The sequence below is a fragment of the Choloepus didactylus genome, chromosome 1 (assembly GCF_015220235.1).
Source record: "Choloepus didactylus isolate mChoDid1 chromosome 1, mChoDid1.pri, whole genome shotgun sequence".
NCBI lineage: Eukaryota > Metazoa > Chordata > Mammalia > Pilosa > Megalonychidae > Choloepus > Choloepus didactylus.
Window position 1 is genome coordinate 89739687 of NC_051307.1, and position 26879 is coordinate 89766565.

A 26879-nucleotide genomic window follows, 5' to 3' on the forward strand; every position below is an offset into this window, starting at 1 on the left:
GTCCTTCAGACCTATAATATATCGCTATGTCTTTTTCACTGCAGCCATTACAAAAGGGAACAAACAGGTTTGTGCCGTGGGCTCAGAGGCAGGACAGTGATGGATGGCAGAAGTTATAAGCAGGCAGATTCCAGCACCGTGTAGCAATAGCCTTTCAATGAGAGCTCTGGCCATTACTTAGAGGGAAGGACCCTGCCAGGGAGGGTGTCGGGAGGGAATACCCTCTGAGCCACCTCCCAAGGTTCCGAAAGAGAATGAACCTTCCCTGCACTCAAGGGAGGATTGGTGAGTGAGCTGCGTTAGAGCATCATGCTATCCCCCACTCCCACCCCCCACACCACTGCCAGCCTGCCAAGGGCAGCATGAAAGGCATGCTAGAAGGAAGGGGCAGCTCATGCATAAAACACCTGCTTTGTAGAGCCAGCTCAGTGACCCATTCCCTCAGCTCCTTCCGCGTGAGCCCTGGTCTCTCTCTGGGCAGGCCAGGGGCCTGGTGGTGCCCTGTGGGGCTGAGATTCACCTGAGTGGAAGGAGGGGGTTGGAGACATGCCCCTGGCTCCTGGCCAGAGGAGGGGGCCTCTGCTTAACCACCCGCATCCTGCCAGCTTTGGAAAGAATGTGTAAAAAATCATGAAATGCTTCTGCTGGGACACAACAAAACCCTGTGACAATACACCCCACAAAAAACACAAGTTCTGATGCAATGTGATTGGCAGTTGCTCCCAAACTCCCAGAGCTCACTGTTTGATGGCTGCCTGGCAATAATGTGACCCTACATTTCATAAACAGCTTTATGACAGGGCTTTACTGTACATATCAAGTGCTCCTATCCCAAACTCAGGAAGCCAAATAGGGCTAATGTATCAGTCCCCAAACTGTCTGTCTTTCCACCTTGCTGCTTTGCCTGGCTCCAGGGTAGAGGTGCAATGGCCACTCAATGCAACCTTCCGGTCCCCTCTCTGCAGAACCATGTGAGTGGGGAAATTTCCCAGGCATCTTTCCTTCCTCACATCCCACTGCAGACCTCATTACTTCAAATCTGGCCTAAAGCCACACCAGTTCACCCCACCTTCACCATCGGTCTGCCCCACCATGATCCTGCTCACCAGTGGGACTGATCTTTGTAACGTGCCCTTTTCATCCTTTGTATGCTGCCTGTCACTCCACTCCCCTGCTCAGAAACCACCCAGTGTCTGCAGCTCAAGATTCAAGTCGAAAGCCTCTCTTTACATTCTGAGCTGGCCTCAAGCCAACTCCCGTCCCATTCCCCCTTCCTCCCCTGCATCCTCCTCCTCCCAGTCCAAATGATCAGTCAACTGAAGGATCAATCATATGCAGAAGGTCATTATGGGCCTTGGTCTGGGCATGGCTCTTGGGGGGAGTATAGAAAAGACAGGGACACTGTTGTGTTTGCCTTCAAGGATTTGCAATCTCTTGGAGAACAAGGCACTTGTGAAAAGTGTAATAATAACACAAGAGATAAAGAAAATATGGGGTAAATGCTGTCAGCAGGTAGCCTGTGATTCATTGCCAAGCAGAGCTGTCTGCATCCAATGTGGCAGATTCTGAGATTCTGGAGAGTCCAGGAGGCTGGGCTGGGGAGCTTCTAAACGCATTTGTGGAAATAAAAAAGGAATAAGGATACCAGTTACCATTTATGATCTGTGGGGCTAGGCACTTTATGAATATCATTCCCAGTTCTTACAAGGATTGTGCCTAAATTGAATAGAATTTGCTCCATCCCAATTTCTCCATTTTCCTCATGAGAAAGCCCAAGCTCAATGGTTAAGTAACTTGCTCAAGACCATACAGCTAGCAGATGGTGGAGCTGAGATGGAAACCCAGATGTGTCCGATTCTACCACTGAAGCCGTCCTGCTTCACTCCCTATCTCTTCCCACATGTCCGTCATAGGCCAAGGTTTCTTTCCCCAACCAGACATCAAAAGCCCCGAAGGAAATGACGGTGCTTCTATTGCATCTTCCCTCCTCTCACACCAAGAGCCCTGCAGCGCGCCCTGAATGTGGTAGGACTTAGTCCATGTTTGGTGTTTGGATGATGGAACCACGTGTTGGAGCCGAGGGAAGCCTGAGTGTCTGCCCACTGCCCTCCCCTCCACAGCTGCCACATCGTGACCTCCTGCCTCCTCTCTTGCCCTCCAGACCTCTGTCTGGCCCCCAGCACACCCCTCAGAGGCAGGAGAGCAACCCCTTGGCAGCAGTAACATTTGTCAACCAGATTTGAGGACAGATGGACACAGCCAGGAGGACTCGGCCTTGCAAAGCATGGGAAGCCATGTGGCTGTGGCTATGCTAGCCAAAGCCAGCTTTTGCTTATTGCACAGATGAAGGGGGTGCAGCCTGGGAACCTCAAATGGCAGGTTATATTTCCATTAGCTTTGAAATAGACTTTTGTCTCCCTGCTCCTTTTAAATACTGGTGTCACTGATGCCAAACTGTGGATCCATAAAGCTACAGTATCAAGAGCTGATCCCAGAAGCAGCTGGGAAGCGAGTGCAACTATTCCTCACCCTGCACTCCACCCTCCCAAGCCCTCTCTGCCTCTTCCAAGGAAGGAAAGAAGAGGAGCAAAATTTGGGGGCTGACTTAAGCATCATCCTCCATCTGCCCCCACATCTGGGTAATAAGGGTGTCTGTTTCAAAAATAAGGGCTCTTTGAACTGAAGGGACTTGGAATAAATCAAGTGGGCTAGGGAGGGCAGACAGGCCCTAACTTGACAGGATTGACAACAGGAATAAGAGTGGCCACCACCATTTACTAAGCACATCCTCCTCCCAGGAGCTGAAAATTAACCCTCACCAAAACCCTGCAAGATATTTCACCCGGAGGAAACAAAGGTTCAGAGAGGTTAAGTGACTTGCCCAAAGTCACACAATTGGAGACTGCCAGGATGTTACCCCAGGTCTGCATGACTCCAAAGTCCATGTCTTAAGCGCCACCTCGCACCTCCAAAGCGTGGCTGGTGGGGACAAGTCTCCAGGGGAGGCTGGGGAGGCCCACCCACCCGCCAACCCCAGCAGCGGCCTGGCCCCTGCTTACCCCTGGCTGCGGTAGGCCGTGCATCTCTCGAGTGGCACCCTCAGCACCCCGTCGCTTAGGCCCACGAAGAGCGCGCGGGCGCTGTGCAGGATCCGCAGGCTGCGCAGGGGCTCATGGCGCCCGGGGGGCAGGACATGCAGCTCCTCCAAGTAGCAGCCGCGCAGGCTGCGGCTCGTCGTGGACAGTGCCTTCAGAATGGTGCCCGATTCTGGAAGGGTCAGACGGAGTGGCCTAAAGGCCCTGGAACCTCGCAGCCCAGCCCCCGCCCCTCCACCTCCTCCTCACCCGGAGCCCAGGGAGAAGGGGGGAGGCGGGTGCTCACCGGTGCCGATGTAGAGCACGTGGTACAGCGTATCCTTGGCCTGCACGAGGTCCACCACGAGGTGTGAGAAGCGCACGCTGTCCTGGGTGACGCAGGGCTCGGGTGTCACCGGCTGCACGGCCTCGCTCATCAGGAACAGGCGCTGTGCATCCTGCAGGCTGCGCTCCGTCAGGTTCAGGTTCTCCTTGGGGCCCACCTCGGGCAGGGTGCCACACTGCAGTGGGGAGGAGTGCCCAGTTGCCCGGGCTGCCGTGGTCCCTACCGCTCTCCTTCCTTACTGGAACCCAGGTGGCCACAGGCAAACTCTCCAACTCCCTTTCCCCCTACTGGAAACATCCCTGCTGGATCGTCTGTACCCCTTCCCAGGGAGAGATGCCTCTTCTTTGAGAATTATAGGAGAATGAAGGTGGGAAGATGGGGGAGGAGGAGCCTGCCAGGGCAGGGGGAAGAGGAGGAGGTGCAAAGGGGTGTTTGTGTGTGGGTGGAGTATTTAAATTCAGATAAATGGATCACTTGAGTGCGGATAACTGTGTCCTGCAAATTTATGCTGTTGCCTAAGTGCCACTCCCCCACGTTGGGCCCACCCCTGACTTCCATCTCCTGTGCCCCTTCCAGATCAGAAGTTCTTATGCTTTCTCCTAAACCAAAGCTGGAAGGGAGCCACCGTTTACTGAGCACCTACTACATTCCAAGCATGGTGTCAGGTGCACATCAACCAACCCTTGCACAAATCTGTGAGGTGGCTGATATTCTCCCTGTGTTCCAAGTAAGGAAAAAGAGACTCAAAGAGGTTGGGTGACTTGCCCAAGAGCCAGATGTGAGTCAGGATTGTTGGACTGCAAAGCCTGAGGTTTTTCCTGGCTCCACACTGCCCCCTGGGCTGGAAGTTAGATGCATGCAGAAGTCAACTGGTCAGTAGCATCCTCTGTCCCGTTGTCCTTTCCCTTTCTCCATCACAGGACTGGGGATGCTCCACCACCTATGACTGGGCCCTGGCCATTCCTGGCATTTACAGATCCTCTAGGCACTAGTACCCATGCTGTGCAGACTGTGAGCAAACTAGTTAAAATCTCTGAATTCTTGTGCATGTTTTCTTGACTCCTTATATTGTGTAGAGCTGAGGTCCTATCTCCCTGCTTCCCTTGAGGTATAGAGTCACCCTTAGAGATTGTTCAGTGCTTGCTCCCCTGCTCTGCTCCCACCCACTCTGCCCTTCTCACTCCACGGTCTTAGATGTTACCACCCTCTTAGGGAACCATCACAGACCCCTGAGTTGGGCATAGGCCAGCAGGGACTGGCTTGATGTTTGTCTTCTCTAAGAAGTTGGGAATCAGCTTGTGGCCGGTAGACTTGGGGGTGGGCTGAGGCAGGGGTTGGGGGGCAGTTGGCGTGTAAGGAAAAGGGAAGTGGAGGAGAAGCTGTACCTGGAAATTGGGGATGGGGTTGGCGATGGGGAGCCAGGCAGCCCTGGGGTTCTCCTGGTAGCGAAAAGCGCCGTTAAAAGCCTGGGAGATGGCACTGAGGTTGAAGGCGCAGACGGCAGAAGCAGCGATGCTGTTTCTGAAAGGCAAGAGAAGGTGGGATGCTGCCCTCCCTGTAACCCGTGGCGCCCTCCTCGTAGACCCCACAGCCAGAGGTCCTGCCATGCAGGGCACGGCTCTGAGGCTTATTAAGCACCTATGATGAGCCTGGTGCCCTCTGCATCACGGGATAGTCACAGAAGGAAGAGACATGGTCCTCACACTCTGGAAATGAGACACACTGGTGGGTCCTTCCGTGCTACTCCCTTATCAAGTGGGTGGCTGGAATAAAGTCAGTGTTTTCAAATATTTTGGACCCAGAGTAAGAAAAATATTTTATGTCACAACTCAGCATTATATATATGTGTGTTTGTATGTGTGTGTGTATATCTCCAATGAATTTTCATGAAACACTACTTACCCTTACTAAGTATATATTATACTCTGATTTGTTTATTCCCTTCTATTCTGTTTAATTTTATTAAAAAAAAAAAGCCGGTTGCCACACCACTGATTTATTCTGTAGCCCACAACACCCTGAGCCAGTGACCTCTAAGGGCCATTCCAGCCACAGAATCACACATTTCTGTGAGTCTGATGTGAACAATTTGCAGAGCTCATACCACCACACCCAGTGTTTCCAGTTCTGTTCTTTGCATTTAATCCCGCCTTTGAATGTGTCCCCCCCTCCGCCGAGTCTCAGGCCCCATCCTGGTCTCCCACCCAGATGCTGCACTGTCCTGGCTGGTCTCCCTGCAGCCATCTCGTCCCTTCTAATCCATTCTCCACACAGAGCGATCATTGCAGCATGTACATGCAAGCTGGTCCCTGCTCCAAACCCTTCAATAACTTCCTCTCGCTCTTAGGATCAAAACCCTTGACTCAGTCTACAAGGACCTCATAAACATTGCCTGCCCACCCGGTCCCTTCAAGCCTGCACTCCTATCTTTCTTCTCCTCACCCGTGAGGCTCCTGCCACAGTGGTCTCTGCTCAGTTCCCCAAACTTTGCCTGGGCTGGAATGCTTTTCTCTCCCAGTTAATTCCTACTCATGCTGTAGATGCCACTTCCTATAGGAAGTCTTCCCGGATCACCAGCCCCTCCATACTGTTATTGGCTTCCCTGTATGCTGCCCTTCTGCTTTATAGAATTTATCACAATTAAAATTGTTGTTTAGTATCCATTACCCTCTCTAGGATGTAAGCTCCTTGAGGGCAGGGCCACTCTGTTTTTGCCCACTGGTATCTCCTCATCCTCCACCCAGCACCTGGCATGGAGAAGGCACTCAATAAATACTTGCTTAATAAACTTTTTACAGTGTGCACTGAGGTCATCATTTTTCATGGATGACGCTGCCTCTCCAGCTGTTCCTGCCCTTTGCTCATGGCCATCCTGTGGTGTTGACCGCTGTGCGGACTTAATCCTGGTCAACCCAACTTTCAGCTCGTGGCCTGTGTGGGCTGTGCTGCATGTGCTGCCTGCTTGCATGGTCTCCTGCCTCTGTTTCCTGGCTTTACTCTCATCCCTGTCCATCCCCTTGGGCTGTCCTTCCTATAGCTATCCTGGGCTTCATCCAGTGCTGGTACCTGGAGTCCAAGCTAAGCAAACACCACTCTACGTCTCATATACTTCTGATGTGCTTACAAAGAACCCTACACAATGGCACATCCTCTACTACAAATGCTCTCCTTGGTCTCTGCTGCCCATCCATTGTTCCCTGTACTAACCTGATCGGGTTGGCCTTTACACGGAAGGAGGCAGTGGAAGGAGGTCTACCCTTCCTCACGTCCAGGAAGCACAAGGAGGTCTAACTCCAACCTTCCCCAGTGCAGTCAAGGACCCTGAGATGACAGCAGGTAAGAGCAGCATTGCCGAAGACTCTGCTGGTTAGATTTCGCAGAATCATGGAATCCTGAGTTTGGAAGGGACCTTGGAAGTCAATCTTCCTCTAAGCATCCCTAGTGGATGCTGCTGGACCTTCCTAAGGCTGCCAAGCCCTCAACCAAAGGCAGGCTACTTCACTGTCATCACCAGCAAGTTCTTCCTTCATGAAGCCATCCGTCATCCATCCCCTTTAAATTTCCTCATATCTAGCCCTGGCCTTCCCTTCCCAGTGACCCAGAACAAGGGCTTACTACTCCAAAGGCAGTTTAAGTTGCAAAATCCTCAGACAACCCGTGCAGTAAGCATGGCAGCCCCACTTTACAGATGAAGAAACAAGGGCTCGGAGGTTGGCTTGCCGACATGCTCAGCCAGGACCGCGCGAGTCCCTGCATCGTGGGCACGGGGTTGGCGGAGGGCCGGGGACTCACACGTTGGTGGTGAAGACCCCATAGATGAGGTCCTGCTCAGGCAGGTGAAAGGCGCTCTGCAGCTCGTTGTAGTAGAAAGGGACCTCGCCTGGGCGGGAGCAGTTGAGCCGGGCCTTCATGAACGTGGTCCACGTGTCCTCCAGCAGGAAGCGTCCCCCCACGTCGTTCTTGCACACGCGGGCCACTCGAGAATACACGGTCCGTCCGCAGTCATGCTCCACCGCGTTCTCCCGCAGGAAGAAGTACGCAAACAGCCCAATGTCGTAGGCTGCCACGAAGTTTGGCTCTAGGGGGCAGAAGAGGAACAAGAGGAGGGTCAGTCTAGCTGGGAGAAAGGGAAGAGTCAGCAGTCGATTGCTTTGGTTTTCCCAGATGGGCATCCTGACATCCTTCGCTGGCTTGCTGGCCTGAGGGCTCTAACTACCCCTGCTCTTGTTTCTACAATGCCCAGTACTGTTATAATAATAAATATGTATTATTGAGGACTCACTGTGTCCCAGATACTATTACAAGCACTTTGTTTGGACTGATCCATTTGATCTGCCCAACAACCTAAGAGGACAGTACTATTATTATCTCCATATTACAGATGAGACTATTGTGGCACAGAGAGGTTAAGTAACTTTTACAAGGTCACATAGCTTATCAGTGAAGCAGGGATTCAACCCCGAAACTCTCATACTACCCTCCCCCGATCCCTTCTTTCCCATAATCTTTTTTTCCTAATCAATCCTTAACTCTTTCTTTCCCCTCACAGCTTGCCCTCCATCTGTTCTGGGTCCTCAGGAAATATGAATGGGAGCCAGGTCATTTGTGTTCTGCCACCCCCACCCCCACCCTGTCCATTTCCAACATGCTATGGTCCTTGAGCAAACATCTGCCCTCCTCTGGGCCTTTTTCTCTATCATGCAAGTGTGAGCCCCTCCAGAGGTCAGGCAGGCAGGAAGGAGGACAGACAGGGGGTCAGGGTGGGCTGGCTGGGTCAGAACCAGGGGAGCCCTCAACCCAGGACTGGAGCTGTCTTACCATTGAGCCACTTGGAGTTATACTGGGCAGTGCGAAGCGGCGGCCCACTGCCCAGGCTACGGTAGATGGCGGGGTCCCGACCTGAGAAGTCAATGATCGTGGCTGCATAGAGCTCCCCCTGGGAGGAGATGACAGCTGTGGAGTTGTGACGTGGGTCATAGGGGCAGCGGGCCACGCCATTGATCTTCTCGATGATCCGGCTGAGGTTCCCCACCTGGGAATGAGGGAGAGAAGAGGGTGCTTTTCCCACAGGCCCTAAGGCTTTCCAAACCAGTGTTATGTTTCCTCCCAGCCCCCAGTCTCTCTGGGCCTCTCCCCACCTCCAGCCTCCTCCGCACTGCCCACCCCACAATCCCTCCGTGGAGCACCCAGCATCATGGGAGGAGCTACTGCCAGGAGCACCATCTGCCTCTGGCCCCTGTCCCTCAGTCAGGACCCTGTAAATTAGGGAGCATACTGTTTTAGTGTAAGTATATCCCAAATATTGCATGGGACATACTTATGCTAAAATAGTAGTTCTTGTTTATCTGAAATTCAACTCTTATTAGGCATCCTGTATTTTTTCCCCTAAATCTGGCAACCCTACTCCAAGGCTGTGCCTGGGGAGAGGACCTCTTGGTGCCTCCTTCCACCTGCCCCCACCCTGACAGCCCCCACCTGTCTGCTGGAGCACACTGGGGAAAAGGCATTGGTCCCACATATGAACACCTTCCGGCCAGCGACAATCAGGACTCGCACGTAGTTCTGACACTCCTCCTGAGGTAGGAAGAGAAAGTAACAGAGGGGACGCGGCTCTTGAATGCAGTGCTAGGGGGCTTCTGCCCACACCACTGTGCCACAGTGGCCCACAAATATCCTAAATCACTCCCCTCTACCCCACACCCGCCCTGCTCCCAAGGCAGCAGCTTGGTGGAGTTCGGGTGGCACCTGTGAGGGCTCTGAGGGTGCTGGGGGCACCAACCACCACCTCCTACCCAGGCCCTCTCCCCCAGCATCACCTCCCACTTAGGTGCTAGGAACCAACTTCAGGGCTGCACCCCCACCCTGCACGAAGAGCCCCAGCAGGCGACCTGCCTACACTGCCCTCCTCTCCCTACACCCACCCGCCTCCTGCCAGCTCCACGCAGGCCCCAGGGACCACCAGGCCACCTACCTCAGTCTTCCCTTTGCTTTGGCAGGAGCGGCGCGTGTCCTCGCTGGAGGCCCACTCCGTGGCCTGTGGGAGGAACACACAGGTGTCACGTGGCGGTGCCACCCTCCGCCAGGGCAGGCAGCAGCCGTGTCTGGAGGGACAGGAAGCTGCAAAAGGGTCGGGGGCAACCTGCGGGGCAAGGGTCCTCTCACTGCATCCGCATGGGCTTGAGGGGGCCACCAGATCTCCATACCTGGAGACTTTTAATGAGTGGACGTCCCTCATCCCTGGCACCGTCCCCACCCACTTGGGTCAAAGGCCTGGAATGACAGCTGCCTGATGCTTCATCAAGCCCTGAAGCTCTGTCCTAGGACCCATCAGTCCTTCCTTCCCCAGGTCGGCCAGGGAGCAGGAAGCAGGCCAGAAGGACCCGAGATCCCACTCCAGGCCCTGGGCGGGAGGCAGGAAATGTGTGTTTGTTATGTGCCAGATGTCGCTCAAATGAGGGGCAACTAGGGGGGGGCGGGTAGGTAAGGCTGGATTCTGCAAACCCTAGATACAGGAGATCTATTAAATTCTCCCACTAAAACCCTACAAAGTGTTTTTGTTTTGTTTTGTATTTTAACAGATGCAGAAACCGAGGTTCTGTGTAATTTGCCTGTGGTCCCACCACCGGTATGTGTTAGACCAAGAAATGGAAACGCGTTCCTCTGATTCCAAAGGCGATGCGTGTTTTTTCCTCTTTTTCCCACTGTGTCAGGGGCCTAGGACCAGGGCTTCCCCTTTCCTTATTGCCGCCCCCCACCCCACCCCAATTCTGTGCTACTCTTCTTGTTTCTCTTGTAGCGCCGCTCACGCCCTGCTACAGCGCACTGTGCTTGGGGACACAGCCTTCGCTGAGGAATCCAGAGGACAGCACCACGTCATCGAGTCCCCCGGCATTAGGGGAGGGCTGTGCCCGAGCCAGGGGCCCCTCTCTCCCTCCACCTGCTCTGTCTCTCCTCTCTGACATCCCAGCCGAAGGGAGGAGTAATAGATCCTTTTCATGTCCAGGCAAGGTCAACAGCCCTGGTGGGTGGCTCATTACATATTTCTGGGTCACATGTATAAACATGAACTGCCTACCTGTTCTGGGAGAGGAGGCCCTGAGCAAGCAGCTCTCCCATCCAAACGGGAAGGGAAAAAAAACAAAAACAAAACACCTGCTTTTAATTTCTAACAAATCACTTCCTAGCTGTGGAGTCACTGCTGGCAGAGCTTCAGGGCCTGGGGGTGGAGGGGAGGACGGGGCCGGAGAGGCAGCGGCAGGCTGCTGTCTGCTCCCCACACTGCAGCCCTCCCGCAGCCCCGAGGTGGCTGATTTGTGGGGCAGGAGGACTGAGTCCTGCAGGTCCTGGATTCGGGAGCCAGCTGACCACTTGGTCATCCTTCTGGTCATTCAGACCCGTGAGCAGGCTGGGTGCATCCCACGATGCTGGGCCTGGAGCTCAAGGCTCTGCTTCTCCCACATCTGGGAGAAGGACAAATGACCCCTGGCTTCCGGCCACGGAAGTTCTCTGGTTAATCTGGGCAGAAACAATGGCATGATCGTCATACTCGGGACTCCATCAGCTCCCCGGGTGAGCCTGACTTGAGAGGAGAGAGGGACATAAAAAAGAAACCTCGGGGCCTCTGGGGGCCAAAAAGAGCAATGATCCACATACACTGCAGATGTCCCGGCCTATCTCTGTCGTAGTAGGAGGCTCTGGGGGGACTGTGTGTGCAAAGGGAGCTTGCTGGGACCTTGGGGCTGGTGAGCACAGGGCTTGTGGAGGTGGGTGTGGCCCATTCCTATGGGGTGGGACTCACATTGGGAGGGGGGCAGGTTATACAATACAAAGGAGTAAGATACAATTACACTGGGTGCAACAGTGTGACAGGCACTGTGCCAGGGACTTGACACACTTTCTCTCTTTGAAATGCACAATAGCTGGTGAACTAGGTATAGCCTTTTGCTCATTTTACAGGTGAGGATACTGAAGCCCAGAGAGGTTAAGCAATTTGCCCAGGGTCACACAGATACCAAGCAACAGATCCAAGAAGCAAACCCAGACACTGCTCCAGAGCTAAGCTCTTTCTGCTATATCCTGCAGCTTCTTGCAGTGAATAGATTTCGCAAATCAAAAATTAGAGCATATGGCCTGAAAAGAATATGTATATTTATAATGAAAACGGCACAGAACAAGTCTTTTGAGTCATTTTATTTTTCATTTATTTTAAAAATTTAGTTTACCAAAGTAATGGTGCACATAATTTAAAAGTTAGATAGCATGGAAAAAAAAAAAACTTACTAAAAAGGAACCCACTCCTTCCTTACCCTAATCCAAGGACAACCAACCACTTTTAACTCTTATCTATTTCTGTTTTATTTTGTTTTGATAGCCAGTTTCTCAAAAAGACTTCATCTTTTGACTTCCTGTAGGGAGTTGAAGATTGTTCTCATTAACCCATCCCCATTGTTCCCCAACCCGAAACACACATATACTTCCCCTCTTCCCCTCTCCTCCCACTGTAATTATTTCATACTTTTAATTAACATCAACATCAGTATTTACATTATTATAAATATGTAAAAATTATTCACTGCCACCAGGATTCCACTAAATATAAGATTCCATCAATTGTATTATGAACCTCTAAGAAAGAAAATATGCTGCCAAACTCTGACACAATGCTCTCTTATTTACATTTTTAATATAAATTTATTGAGGGTACACTATAGACTTATTTGTAAGTATTTTTATTATGCATCAATCTTGTGCATACAAAAAAGAAAAATGTAAGTGAAATTAATTGGTTAAATATCCTTAAAACTTCTTTGAATTCAGAGTTCATCTATTCCGAATTACTTTCCTAGCAGTTGTCAGTGTCCATTATTTTTTATTTTTTAATTTTTTACAGAACCACTCTTGGAACACCTAGGATGTCAGTGATGCATCAATTCTTAAAGAGCACTCCACTCTGGTCCCCAGGATTTTCTTCAAACTATTGAACCCATTCTGCAAGTTTGGATGTCAGCACTTTCTTGATCTTAACAGAAGGTGTCCACACAAGGTTTCAGACAAACCAGGACTTATATTTCTTCCTCCTATGACCTTAAATTGGTCTTTGACTAAAATTCAAGACGCTGCTGCTGTCTGGGCAGGTCACCAGGAGCACTGACCAACGTCACGCCTGTGCGGACAATGACAACTACGTCGTCACAACTGCAGTCTGGCTGATAATGACCATAGACTGACTGGAAAAACGTGAAAATGTGCGTCTGAGAAGCAATGAAATATGTGTATTCTGATGAGGTTTCCTTTCTTGACTTCTTTTTTCATTCTGCCTGGACTGAATAATTGTCTTGATTTTTTTCAGTTACTTGTTTTGTAATGTACCAATCATTAATTTTTTCCAAATGCCCAACAAGTTTTACAAATCCCTCCCAATATCATTTTCTAAGTACACACTCAAATGAATCACATGATTAGTTAGTTCCCATCCTCTTCCTCCTGCCCCAGGATGGACTAGTTACTCCACTCTACTATTGACCTGGGACTTTCTTTCGCTCTTTTCTTGTTTTCTGAACCCCATGTCTTCTCCTTTCTTGATTTACTTGCTTATTTTGGTAAAACACATCTCCATTATCTTCCTAAGAAAAAAGAACACTGTAGATCAATTTTTTTAAAAAATCTTTGCATGTCTGATTTATTCTGTCTTCATACTTGATTGATACTCTTGATGTAGAATTGTACGTTGAAAATCTTTCACTCCTAATTTTAAAGGCATTTTTTCCTTCATTGTCTTTTAGATCCCAGAGTTGCTGTTGAGAGGTCAGATGTGATTCTTATTCCCCATATTTTGTAGTGACCATTTCTTTTTCTTTTTTCTTTAGCCTCTAGAAATCTCAGGATCTTCTCTCTAACAACAGAGTCCTGAATTTCACAATGATATGCCTTATTATGTGTCTCTGTGGGGGACTCAGCCAGCCATTTCAGGTTGGAGACTTGTCCTCTGTTATGACAAATTTTCTTACCAATTTCCAGTCAATTTCTTCCTCACCTTTTCTTCTGCTCTCTTCTTTGGAACTTTTATTAATTCAACCCAGTATTGGCTCTTGTGGATTGATACCCCAGTTTTCTGATATTTTCTCTCTTCCTTTTCAAATCTTGTTTTTTTATTGTTGTTCTAATTTCTGGAAGATTTTTCTTCAACTTTGTTTTCTGATCCTTCAATTCAATTTTTTATTTTCCCAATCATTTTGAATTTATTGTTTTATAAATAAAAATATTTTAATATCTATGAATACACTAGTTTTTTCCTAATTAATTCTTTTAAGATTTTCTTCTATTTCTTGTAATGTCACTTTCTTACAGCTTCCTTCATTCTGTTTGCCTGTTTGTTTTGGTCTTTCTCTTTCACTTTGAAGGTTTTTCTCAAATGTCTGGCAATTTATTCATATTTTAAAAGCATCACTAACCATTTCCCATTGAGAAGAGCCAGGGTTTCTTGGAGAAATGCTGATTCCAGGTCTGGAGCAGGGAATGTGCAAGGTGAGTCTGAAACATCTTGTCACACTAGATAGTAAGTGTTCTGGTTTGCTAATGCTACCATTATGCAAAATACCAGAAATGGATTAGCTTTTATAAAGGGGTTTTATTTGGTTACAAAGTTATAGTCCTCAGGCCGTAAAAGTGTCCAAACAAAGGCATCAACAAAAGGGTACCTTCACTGGAGGATGGCCAATGGTGTCCGGAAAACCTCTGTCAGCGGGAAGGCGCATGGCTGGCATCTGCTCCGGGATTCTGGTTTCAAAATGGTTTTCTCCCAGGACGTTTCTCTCTAGGCATCTGGGGGTGTTCTCTTAGTTTCTCCCAGGCAAACTCCGGGCTAGCAAAAGTCTACTTTCAACGGCCGTCTCCAAAATGTCTCTCTAAGCTGCAGTTGTTCTCCAAAATGTCACTCTCAGCTGCTCTCTGGTCCTTCTGCTTGTGTGTTCAATCTCCTTTCACTGATATCTCCTCTTTTGTTCTCTCTGTCATTGTGACTCTGTACCTTTCTCATTTCTTGCTGTCCTGTCAGTGGGGTCTTGAGGAGCGGAGATAGACATGGATGAGCAATCTGCTATACAGAATACCTTAACATAGGCCTGTCCCAGCAAGTCCAGGACCATAGTCCTAGTAACACTGTGACTGCATAGCCATGTGCTATGGGAGAGAGTAGGTGAGTCACCAGGAACCAGGAGGATTTCCTTGCAGGCTCACCAACTCCCCTAGACACCTGTGAGCCAGAAACGATGGCTCAACATTAAAACATCTTGTGAGCAGAGTTTAAATCTTAAACAACCCTAAGGCAGCCAGATTCTAGCATGGAAGATGTGGGGGTAAGCTGGAAGAGAGCTCAGGAACCAGCCTCAATGTCTGTCCAGCCCCCAACAAAGCCCCACTATGCATCCTCATGCATGTGTGTGGAATAGTCCCCACTTCTGCACTTGCAGGCCATCTGGCAACCCAAGATCGTAAATCCATGGCAATTAGCCCCCCTGGAACTGTCCTAGCAAAGGTAGCTCATGAGCTCCTAGTTGCCAAATCCAAGTTGGTTCTCTTTTGCTTATCATGCTGGCCCTCTGAGCAGCCCCTGACACTGTTGACCATTTGTCTCCTTTTCTTTCCCAAGACCGGTTTACTAAATTACACTGATAAATAACCATCACAGCTGACCTGATTTGGTCTCCCCTACCCTTTCCTCAGGCCCCCCTCCCACATGTGCACACGCACATGCACACGCGCGCACACACACACACACACACACACACACACTGCCTCCTGGCTAAAGCTGCTTCTCTCCTCCCTTCAATGCTTGGAGAATTGGAGTTTTGATTTTCCTTAAGGAATAGTAGTTTACATAAATAGTTTAATAGGGGTGAGGTGCTTAGACATTGCTTTAATGGACTCTGGTTTGCATAAACTGTTTGCATTTGTATTTTTCTTTAAGGAATGTTAATTATTTAAATTATCAATAAAGCTGTTGAGTTTTAAGTTCAGTTAAATTATACCCTGGGGCTGAGCGAGAGGATCTGCTGGCTCTGTAAAGAAGCAAAGCGTTACAACCCACGTGTATCTGCAGAGTGGGGAGTAAAGGAAGCTGGGCTGGGGGCCTTGTCCCTGCCTCCCCGACACAAAGTGGTGCAGCTCCTGTTTAGCACTTGGTTGTCATGAGCCACTTCTGATAGGGGATGCTGAGGACTGAAAGCTTATAAGTGAGGACCAGGAGTCCCAGACAGGGAGATGGTGAGGCCCTCGCTGGAGTCGGGCTTTTACAGTCAAAAGTCAGGACTTCCTACCAGGCCAGATGGCAACCAGACCAGGGGGCAGGCCCTGAGCACCTGCCACCAGCTTCATCTTCTCTCTCTTTTTCTCTCCCCTTTGTGGCCAGGTGGTACCCACTAGTGGAAATGTGAACACAAAATATTTTTATTTCTCACCTTAGTTCTGTCATGGAGAATTCCATCTAAATTCCTGACGTCTAGCCCCTAAGAGACACATGAGGAACATGGCAAAACCAATTCCTGGTGCTCCTGTGGCTGGTTTGCAGGACCCTTCAGAGACCCTCCTGAAGCTGAGCCCCTGCCCCAACCACGAGTTATGGGCTTGGTATAAGGTGTAAGACCAGGGCTTAGACCATGTCGGCACCAAGCTGGAGGAACCAAATCTCAGGCCTTGTTCATCAAGCAAGAGTCCTAACGTCTGATAAGGTGGTGACCTGTGACCTGTGGGCCAGCTGTCAAGGGGCCCTGGGGAGGCCAAACCAGCCAGGCAGCATCAGCCTGAAATCTCTACAGACAAGGCCTTCCTGACATCCTAGAGTTGTCATTCTTAAATTTGGCTGCACACTGGAATCACCTGGGGGCTTTTAAAAATCCCTGGGCCCAGGCTATACCCCAGAACAACTAAATCAGAATCTCAGAGAGGGGACCCAGACAGCAGTGTGTTTTAAAGCTCCCCTGGTGATTCTAGTGGGCAGCCAAGGAAGACTCAGTGGCCTAATGAATGGGTGACTCCATTCCCCATCTAAATTTACGGTACTCAGCTGTGCAAGCCAGTGACCTAGATGTCATCACTTAGGCCCAAGCATTTGCTAAGTCCCACAGGGCTGCCAACACCCTATCTCCAAGAAGACCATAGAGCTGTGTGACGCTGGATGAGCCTGCCACCTTAAGATCCCTTCCCTCTGTTCTCCATCTGCACTGCTGCTGCCTTAGTTCAATCCTCCCCGTCACTGGCCTGGACTACAGCAATTGTCTTCTAATTGGCTCCTCCACTAATCAATTCTCCACACTGGGCCAGGTGATCTAAACACCAAATCCATTCATGCCACTTCTCGCTTACAGCCATTGGATGGGTTCCCATTGTCTTCAAAATAAAATGTGGACCCCTCCACTCAGCTAGCAAGATCCTCTGTAATGTGGCCTCTCGCTCGCTTCCTGGGCCTCACCTTTCACCCTAATCCCACTCACATCCCCTAATCCAGTCACACAGAACCCCTTGGTGCTCCCTGCCATTTTGCACCTCTGTGTCTCCTCCTCAGCTGCCTGGCAAACCCAGCCTTCAAGCCCCAGCTCAAGGGCAGCTCCTCTGGGAAGCCTCTGCAGACCACACTGAGCCCAGAGGTTTCCTTGCACCTCGGGGACACCACTGCAGCCAGCACGCACCCTCTCTGCACACCTCTCACAGCACTGCCATTATTTATTTGTGCATCTATTCTTCTTCATTCCTTCTGCTACTTAACTGCTCCCAGACAACCTTCATTTTCAGACCATGGGAACCTAATAAAAAGCCAGCTGCCTGGAGCTCAGGGCACAGGATCCATTCCCCCCACCCACTTCAAGCCTCCTCTGCACAGGTTTCCCCCAAGGCCTGATGTGTAGGATTTGACAACCTGGCTTCATCTTCTGTGGATGCCAGTTGGAAACAAGGCTCTGGACTGGCTGCTGATGACGAGCTGTCAGGCCACAGGAGCTTGCCTCTGGGAACTTTCCCTGCCTTGCTCTGCCCAAGCCCCAGGACATGCCACATGGGCCTCATCCAGGAAAAGAACTCAGATGGGATCTCTTACATGCATGCTACCTGAGGTGAGGGACTGGGCCTGATTCACTTTTTGGCTTAAGGCAGGACCTGGGCTTTAGTAGGTATTCAGTAAATGTTTATTGGGTGGGTGGATGGATGGATGGATGGATGGGTGGATGGTGGGTTGGCTAATAAGGGTATGGAGAAAAGGATAGACAGATGACTCGATGAACAGTGTTTCCTTTCAACTTGCCCAGGCTCCCCCTGGCCCTTCCCTTCCAATGTGTACACCTTTCCTGCTCCCTTACCTCTCACATCCGACGACCACCCAGAGCTGCAGTGCCTCTTGGGGATTGCCTCGGGTGCAGTGGGAAGAAATGAGAGCAGCTCGCTGAGGAGGTCTCCCCTTCCCTGGCTGCCCATTGGAGTTAAACTATTCCAAACATTCAAGCACTTGAGGAACTCTATACCACTCAATAATTAGGTTGCATGTGCCATTCATTATCTTTTTCTGACTGTACTGTGAGCCCTACAGGTCAGAGAATTTGCCCAATACCTCCCTCAGCCCCCAGCTCAGTTCTGGTATCCAGAAAGTGCTCAATGAATACTGGATCATTGGGAGAACAATAAGCCTCCCAGACGTGACAGGCTCTGAAGCTCTTCCCTCATTTTAGGATGATGAAGATGGCCTTCCTTTCTCTAGAATGTTCAGCCTCTGCAGGGATGCTTTGGCATCTGTTTCTCAATCTGGGATAAATGTTCTGGATCAAGGAATCTCATTAAAATGCCTCCCAGAGCACTTAGGGAATTACGCTTGGGGAGTCCTTCTTGGCAGCACATAATAAATCAACCACAGCTCAATGAAAATCCTGAGCTAGATTGGGATCACTCAGGTCAGCCTGAGAAAAGATGCAAGGGACACATTTTCCCTTGAGGCCCAACCTGAGACCCCCCTGTGGATTTAGGCTCTGAACTTAGAATGACCAACCTTCCCAGTTTGCACACTACTGTCCCAGTTTTAGCGCTGAAAGTTCAGCATCCTGGTAAGTCTTCAATCCCAGACACACAGGGACTGCTGGTCATCCTATCTCTGGTTTTCCTTTCTTGCTTTCCTCATCAATACCTCCTGTGGATGATACAGAAGCCCTCAGTGTGCTTACAGGTACATGTAGCTGCAGTCCCCCCTCTCAAATATCTTTCCAGCAGTTACCTTGATAGCCAGTGTCTGAGTCAGTGAGTCGATCAACAAAAAGAGGAAGTTTTTAACCCTAGGGACTGAATTCTGGATTTCAATCCTTGTACTGACCTGCCTCTGGATCCCAAACACCAGGAAAATTACAGGTTGGGGAGAGGAGGAAAAGCAAATGTACCTGAAGGAGGGAGACATTGGCAAGGCTGAGTCTGAAGAGGTAGTTCCTGTGAAAACAGAAGTGGAAATCACATGTCAAGAGGGTTCTGCAGGCAGAAACTGCCTCCCAGCTCAGGCCTCATGGGTCCGACCCCCAGGGAGGACTCTACGTCCATTAGCTGATTTAATCTTTACTGCAAATCTGGGAGTAGATGTAGAAAACTGCATTTTGGAGATGAAGAAACAGGCACCCAGAGGCTGGCTAATTGACCCAAGTTGCAGAGACAGTAAGGGAAGGAGCTGAGATTAAAACCCAGTCACGTCTAACTCCCCAAAGCCCTTGCTGTCTCCACTCCCCAGTCATTCCAGCAGGTCCAGAGAGGAACCCCTCAGCCCCACACCTCCCAAGCCATCGAGCCTGCTCTTGGTAACTGTGGAGCCTCAGTGAGCTCTTTCAGAAGCCCAGTTAGACCATCCCCCACTTCCCTCATTTATCGCCCCGACCCACTTCCTCTCTCCTTCCAGCCCTCCTGGCTCCACTCTTGGGCCTCTGAAGTCCTGTTTGCCTCTCATCTCCTGCCATCCCTCCAGCATCAGGAACTCTGGACCTGCCTTCTCTCCTGGTTTGGACCTTTCCATGGTCACCTCCTTGGTCTACCTAGTCTCCTCTTGCCCAAATTAGCCCATTCACCACCCCATATTCTCTTTTCCCCATTCTAGCCTGCAGGGGCTGCCAGATTAATCTTTCTCCAACACAGTTTTCATCATATGAGACTGCAGCTCAAACATCTTAAATAATAATGATAATGATAATGATAATAATAGCAGATACTTGTTGAGCACTCCTAAGTGTCAGGCACTGCTGAAATTGCTTTGCATGGACCCTGGAGCCAGAAGGCCACTTTGCATAGACTCAGGAGCTATGACGGGACAGAACCACTCAACTCATCTGTCACAGGGAAGTGATTTCAGGTTCACAGAGTAGATTTTGCAGCAGAGACAGTGAGAACTCCAACACAGCTGTTTGCTGGGGGGCCTTCTGAGAGCCTCAGTTTTTTCATCTATAAAGTGGATAAACTAATGCCTGTCAATTCACAGGATGGTGGGAAGAAGAAATGGCTCAATGCACATTAAAAGGCTGTATGAATACCAAGCAGATATAAAGTTTTGGTTTTCCCCAAAGAATTTTCCTCCCTCCCTCCATTCCTTCCTTTTTTTCTTTCTTTCCTTCTTTCTCTCCTTTTGGCTGTGTCTCCATGGATTCCTTTAATTTTTAGGAATAATACTTTAGAAAGTTCTGGCCTACCTCAGCTGTGCTGGGAAGAGAAATGAGGGAAAATGTCGTGGAGAGGCCCAAAAAGAAAAGGAGGGGCCCTCCTGAACAAATCCAGGAGCCTGAAGGAGAGGCCGCCGACTGGGAGACTTCTCTTCTCCAGCTCTGGCTCCAGGCCCAGGCCCCACTGAGCTTCCTTGCTGTCTTGGGGCTGGGATGGCCTCACGCCGTGACCTTGGCCCCAGGCCTCTGCTGTCCCTCCTCAGCCCCTCCTTTGGTCCTTAGGAGAACTTCCCCTGACCCCAACCTCCTGGCCTGGGGACAAATGGGCTTCGGCTTATGGCTCTGCCCCAGCTGTGTGCTCAGGTAACACAGGCATCTACTCACAGCTTTAAAAAATTAGGGGAAACATTGCATCACTTAATTCATTTTTACCCCATCAAAAATCATTTATCACATCACAGTCTGTTCTTCTGGGAGATGAGAACAGAAAGAAATATCTTTAGCCTGACCCACCCTAAATCCCCTATGGAACACAATGGGGTATAAATGAATAAAACATTTCCCTAGCCTGAATTCCAGAGGCCCAAGGGGGTTGAATCAGGAAATAAATTCCAGGCAGAAGAGGAGGAAGGAAAGTGACCTAGAGAAAGGGGGAGAAGGAAGAAGCTACTCTATTCACCAAGCATGAATGACCAAATGACTGATTTTTCCCCCCGGTTAGCAGAGAGCATAGCCAGGTTCAGACTCCCAGGAAAAGGTGAGCCTCCTCTCTTGTGGCAGGAAGCTTCCAGACATAGAAAGTAATAACCACAGCTGACATTCGGTGAAGGGAAAGCCCCAGGAGGATCAGGGAGAGCAGAGTGATCAGAAGCAAGTGACTTAACCCTTCTGAGCCAGTTTCCTGGTCTATAAAATGGAGATAACCATGGAACCCACTTCCTGGGGTTATCATGAAGGTTAGATGATTTACTACACGGATGAGATGATTTACTTCATGCATGGTGCAAAAACTAGTGCCCAGCACACGGCAGGCATAGAATGAACACTGGCCACCATTCACAGATTTCAAAATGCTTTCAGCCCTAGGTTCACAACAGCCCTGTGGGCTTAACAGCACAGAGACTAGAATCCAGATTTTACAGATAAGGAAACTAAGGCTCAAAGTCATGATCACCCAAGATAAGAACCCAGCTCATGTGATCCTAGTCCAGAGCTTTCTCCTTGACTTGCTTCCTTTTCACACAGCAAATGAGGGACGAGACATGGAAGAAAGCCCAGAAGTCAAGGATGGCCCAGAAGTGCCGCCCTTGGTGGCCACCATCCCCTAACCCCAGACCAGCTGAATCAGAACCTCTGGGGGCTGGAGAGCTTCAGTGCAGCCAGAGTCAATAACATGGATGTAAAAGAAAGAACTCTAGCCCAGGATTGGGAGACCCGTATTCTAGTCCTATACTCTTGTCATCTTAGTGTGTGATCTTGGGAAGGGCACCTCTCAGGATCTCCATTTCTTCATGCTTTAAATGAGGGCAATGGGCTAGACATCCATTCTCAAACTTGAATGTGCATCACCACCTAGAGGGTGTGTTGAATGAAACATAGATTGTTGGGTCCCATCCCAGTTTCTGATTCAGTAGGTCTGAAGCAGAGCCTGAGAATGTGTATTTCTAACAAATTTCCAGGTGATGCAGCTCCAGGGACCACATTTTGAGAACTACTGGCATAGACCATCTCTAAGCTCCCTACCCTGTTGGAGCTGACGGTCTATGATTTTGAGAGGAATTACCTCCTCCTACTCTACCTCATAAGGTTGTACCTAGAGAGTATTATCTGTTCAATACAGGATCTGGACAGTGTTTCTAAACAAGATCAGGCAACAGGGAAGTGAGGTCCTTCATAAAAGGAGTGTCAGCCTGGCCTGGCCTGCCCCGGTGCAGGTGCCCAGCCGGCCAGCAGGGGGTTCCCAGGCCCCTTCTCCCAGAGCTCCCTGGGAGGACACCCATAGCAGGTCCTGGCAGCAGGGCAGGGGCAGGGGCAGGGGGCGGGAGATGGCCAGCAGGTGACCCTGCTCTCAACAACTGCAACCATTGAGATATGAGGCTTGTTGAGATCAGGAGGTCCAGGGGTCATGTCCCCCACCCATCAACTCCCACCCAGTGTCCTCATTCTTCTTCTGTCGGGGGTGGGGGACAGACACTCACACAGAGAGGGCCTAACAGAGACAAACACGGGCCCAGGTTGCAGGCCTGCCCACCAGCAGGCTTACCCCAAATAATATTCCCTCCACCCAATTCTAAAGCAACCCCTGCCCTCCTGGCACCTCATTACCTGGCTCCCACGATGAGCTGGTTCCTGGAGGGATCTAGAGCGAGCTGGGAGAAATCTCGGGCTCCAGGGTAGGTGAAGTTAGAGACCCACGGCTTTAGATCTGGTGGGTGGAGAGGCAACCATGGGTTACTGTCGACCAGGGGCTCCCCACCACACCAGCATGAGACCAGAGCATAGGGGTGAATTCAGGGTGAAGTGGGGCAGGAGGCACCCAAGAGGCCTGGTGTCCAGCCCACCTGTGCCAGTAGCCACTGTGTGACCAGGTAGGGACAGGGTGGGGGAGCACTGTTCTGGTGATGGTCCCTAGCTCAGAAAAGGGCTCTTCCTTCCCCCAGCCATCCCAAGGGAAACCTGTAATTGCCCTTGACTCCTCCCAGAAACTCACCTGCTATATTGAACATACCAGCAAATCCTGTCTGTTCTACCTCCAAACTGTCTCTCAAATCCATTCACTTCTTTCCTTCTCCACACACACACACACACACACACACACACACACAAACCCTGATCCAAGCCACTATCATGGCTTGCAGGGACTGGTGCCAACAGCCTCCTTACTGGTCTCTGTCTTCCTCTCCTGCCCCATCCAGTCCATTTCCCACAAGGCAACCAGAGAAGAATTTCTAAAATGCAAATCTGGTTATGTCATTCTCCTGCTTCAATTGCTCCTAGTTGCTCCCAGGGAAACGCCCAACTCCTTGTGGTTTCCAAGGCCTTCAGGTTCTGGCTCCACGTTCCTCCTAAGTCAAATGCCTGGTACACGTATGATGCTTACTTAATTATTTACAAATTAACTGGAAAAAAATGGGTGCTTCATCTTTTACATTCTCCCTCAAACGCTCCACCCCAGCCACACTAAACTTGAACACTGTGCACTTCTCAAGTCCATCCCACAGGAGCCTCCAAACCTGTGCACTTCGTTCTCCCCCATCCCCACGGCGGCCGTCTCCAACAAGCCTTCCCAGATGGGAGGTGAGGGCTCCGTTAGCCCTCTGCTTTACCACCATCATAGCCCCCATCATGCTGTGTCTACAGCTGGTGGCTTGCCCTCAGAAGCTTGAAAAAACTTGCTCCTTGGATCCCCAGGCCCAGCCCAGCACCCAATAGTGCGTGAATGAATGGAATGAATAATCCTCAACTCCCTTCTACACGAGGAGAATCAGGTTTCCAAACAAGGCACTTCAGAGATGGGAGGTTGGGAGGGTGGGTGGTCAGTGTCCATCTCTGTCTCCAAGAAAGACTCTTCCCAGCTAAGGCCAAAGCCTCATGGGCATTGGGTGGGGCAAAGAGCGCACCCCCACAGCCCCCTGGACGTGTGGGGGAGGAGTGGCCCGGACCCAGAGAACAGAGCCCAGCTGATTTTCCCCTTTTCTGTCCAGCTGGAGACCCACCTCTCCCATCTTTACCCACAGCCCCTTAATAGCATTCACTCAGCCCCCTACTCACGGAGGGGAGGGAATTGGCACTAGAAACAAGACAGCCATGGGGGAGAGGAACTTTCATGCCAATGGGGGTAGAGATGAAGGGGAAATGAGAGGCACTATACCTTCTCCCCATGGTGCATTAGCGACCCTCTCACAGAAGGCCCAGAGGAGAGTGTGTATGTGTGTGTGTGTGTGTGTATGTGCACGCATGTAATCCAAGGGAAATAAATCATCGCTCATTATCCCTCCACTACAGAGTAAAAGCAGCCCTTCATTTCTGCACGACAGGCAAACACTTAATCGCTCCCTGGAGAACTGGAGGTTTTGTGGAGTTGGATGTTTTTCAGATGCTCGATTAAAAAAAGAAAAGAAGACATTCTGCAGCAAAACGAAGCACACCCCTTGGGCTTGCCTCTGCCCCAGCAGGTGACTAGGGGTTGGCAATAATTGTCACATAGCCTCAATGGTATTTGGGGAACATTGGCAGTAAGGAGAGGATCTGGAGTCAGGGGTGGGAAGGGTTTTTAACTGACCTCAGAGCCACACTCAGAAATTCTGGTGGAATATTATGCAACCTTTAAGACTAAATCAGGGGTCCTCCTTCTCCAGGAAGTCTTCCTTGATTATAACTTCACCCTGATCATTATTTTGTTCTGCATTCTCTCTACCCTATATGTTCCATTCATACCATATGTTATTGTTACTCTGTGCTCAAGTCTGGTTTCTGTGTGTGTGTGTGTGTGTGTCTTGAGAGAGAGAGAGAGAGAGAGAAAGGGGGGTGGGGGTGAGGGGCTTGCCTGCCTCCATCAGACTGGGTGCTCCTCAACAACAGCAACTGGGTATCCCTCCTTCCCTTCCGACATGGGTATTCCAAATGTGGGCAGCTGAATGGGGAAAGAGGTGGCATGACAATCTGCAGCAAATACTGGGAGAAACACCATCTAGGAACTTTGCTGCTCAGTCTTTATTCAGGGCATTTCTTGGGAAGGAGGAGACTGGGAAAGGAAACAAGGCAGGAGCTGGGATGACGTGGGGGTGATGGAGACAGGGAAGTGGAGAAGGGGGAGTGAAGGGTGGTGGCCCCCTTCTAGTTGTTGCCCCATTCCCCTTTCCCCGGAAGGACCAACAGTGGCAAAGGGGATTGGGCAAGGCGGAATAGACACGGTCAGGCGCGGAACCGTGATCCCGGGGAAGCTGTCTTGGGAAGGGAGCCAACTTCCTTTTATTAAATAGGCAACAGGGACCGGAGGGAAGGCTGTCTTTAAAACACCAAGCACGTTTTGAGCTCCTTGTGCAGCGAAGGCTTTGGACGGTGACTTTAAGAGAAAAGTGACATTCTCCATGATGCTCCTGTGATTTTAATTATAGTCAATTCAATTACCCACTTTGTGGGTTAACCACTGCCAGTGTTTAACTCCAGGCTGGCTTCTCCCTGCTGCCTAGACGGGTAACTGTGTGCCAAATGGAATAACAGGCTGGCCAAAGACAAAACACAGGTGGGCCCCTCTTAAAGGAAACCCACAGGAGAAAATTTAACCTTACAACACAGAAAAACATCTGCTAGATTCTGCAACTGGCAGCTCCTCCAGGGTGTTTAGGGTTTATTCACAGATCAGCCAGGAGTCAGGGGAGAGGGTGACTCACAGCGACCTTGGTCAGAAGACGACAGGTCAGATCAGTTAGAAATAAAGTGGAGCATCCAGGGGAACTGGGAGGCTGGGGATGGTGCTGTGCTGGATTTGTGGCAGCTTCTTGAAATACAGCATCCCCCAGAGTACAATTATCCAAGGTGAACTGAAGCCCTACTGTGTGCTCCGCGGTGCTAAGGCTTGTGGGGAGCCAAGAGAACCAGTCCAAGTCCAGGACCAGCTGTGCTGGGGAGTGACCAAAGGAAGTCACGGGGACATTTAACAAACCACAAAATAACTGAGTGCTCAAAGGAAACCCTTGCTCACCTCTGAGGCCCCACAGAGTGGCACTAAGCAGGACCCAAAACAATTTTGGTGAATAGATAGGAAAACCCAAAGCAGTTGGAACCAGGAAGAGGGGAAGGTGGGGGTGGGGGGAGGCCAGGAGGTGCAGGGGTGGGGGTCAAAGGCAGAGATGATGTGACTGCCTAGGGCTGTCCGTCTAGGATGCCCGACTCCCGGTTTGCCTGGGACTGAGGGCGTTCCCGGTACGCGGGGCTTTCAGTGCTAAAACCCAGAAGTCCCAAGTCCATCTCACTCAAGTAGTTCATGTCTGAAGATCACAAATGACCTCAAGGAACCCAGGCATGGGGATAGCGAGCCAGGGGGCCAAGAGGGATCTGCCCCCAGCAAAGCCCCTGAGAGGAAACGTTCATTAGGAGCTGCCCCAGGGGCCCCCAAGGTGAGGGAGACAGCCCTAAGAAAACCCCTCCTTCCACACCCTACCCCCTTGGTCCTGCCCCTCCGTGAGAGCCATCAGGAGTCTGAGGGTGTTCATGCATTTTGTAGGCTTAAGGACACTGCTAATTTACTTTAATCCACTTAAGCCTTCAAAGCCCCGGATCCCAGCTCAAATAAGACAGCACTGAGAAGACAGCTGGAAATCTTCCTCCCAGAACCCACCTCCAGCTTGGGATCCCACCCTTCCAGAACGCCCCTAGCCTTCCCACCGAGCAGCCCCCGGACCCTTATCCATACCGCTGTTACACTCCACCCCCCCAAATCCCACCCCAGCCTTGGACTCGTTGATCTATTTCTCCATCTTTCCCCACGCCACTGGCTGTGGATAATCGCACACCTCCCGCCTCAGGCGCCCGAGGGTGGAGGAGCTGACTAGGGGCACTTGGTGGCTCTGCCATGGGCAGTGGAGAGAGCACGGATCCTGCCAGGGAACCCCAAACTCTCTGCCTCAGTCTTCCTGTTTGTAAAGGGAGGTGATGGACTGGTCCTGCCTACCTCACAGGGTCATTATGAGGAGGAAATAAGGCAGTGTTTGTCAGACTTAAGAACCTGGGGGCCCTGAGACTTCTGCAGACCCCAGTGTGAGCTGCTATTTCAGTGATGGAGCCTGAGATATCTGT

General features: G+C 50.5%; 1 protein-coding gene across 3 annotated transcripts in view; it reads right to left on the reverse strand.

Annotated features, from left to right (window-relative positions):
• The window catches only part of SEMA5B (semaphorin 5B), a 56164-nt gene that overhangs the window by 9324 nt on the left and 19961 nt on the right, over positions 1–26879 (reverse strand). For all 3 annotated transcript variants that reach the window (XM_037840624.1, XM_037840691.1, XM_037840542.1), the window contains exons 3-11: positions 22407–22506; positions 18828–18873; positions 9392–9454; positions 8896–8994; positions 8239–8452; positions 7213–7498; positions 4806–4941; positions 3382–3595; positions 3060–3267 (exon numbers count right to left, since the gene is read on the reverse strand). In XM_037840624.1, coding sequence (XP_037696552.1) covers positions 3060–3267; positions 3382–3595; positions 4806–4941; positions 7213–7498; positions 8239–8452; positions 8896–8994; positions 9392–9454; positions 18828–18873; positions 22407–22506 — 1366 coding nt within the window. The remainder of the gene's footprint in view (positions 1–3059; positions 3268–3381; positions 3596–4805; positions 4942–7212; positions 7499–8238; positions 8453–8895; positions 8995–9391; positions 9455–18827; positions 18874–22406; positions 22507–26879) is intronic.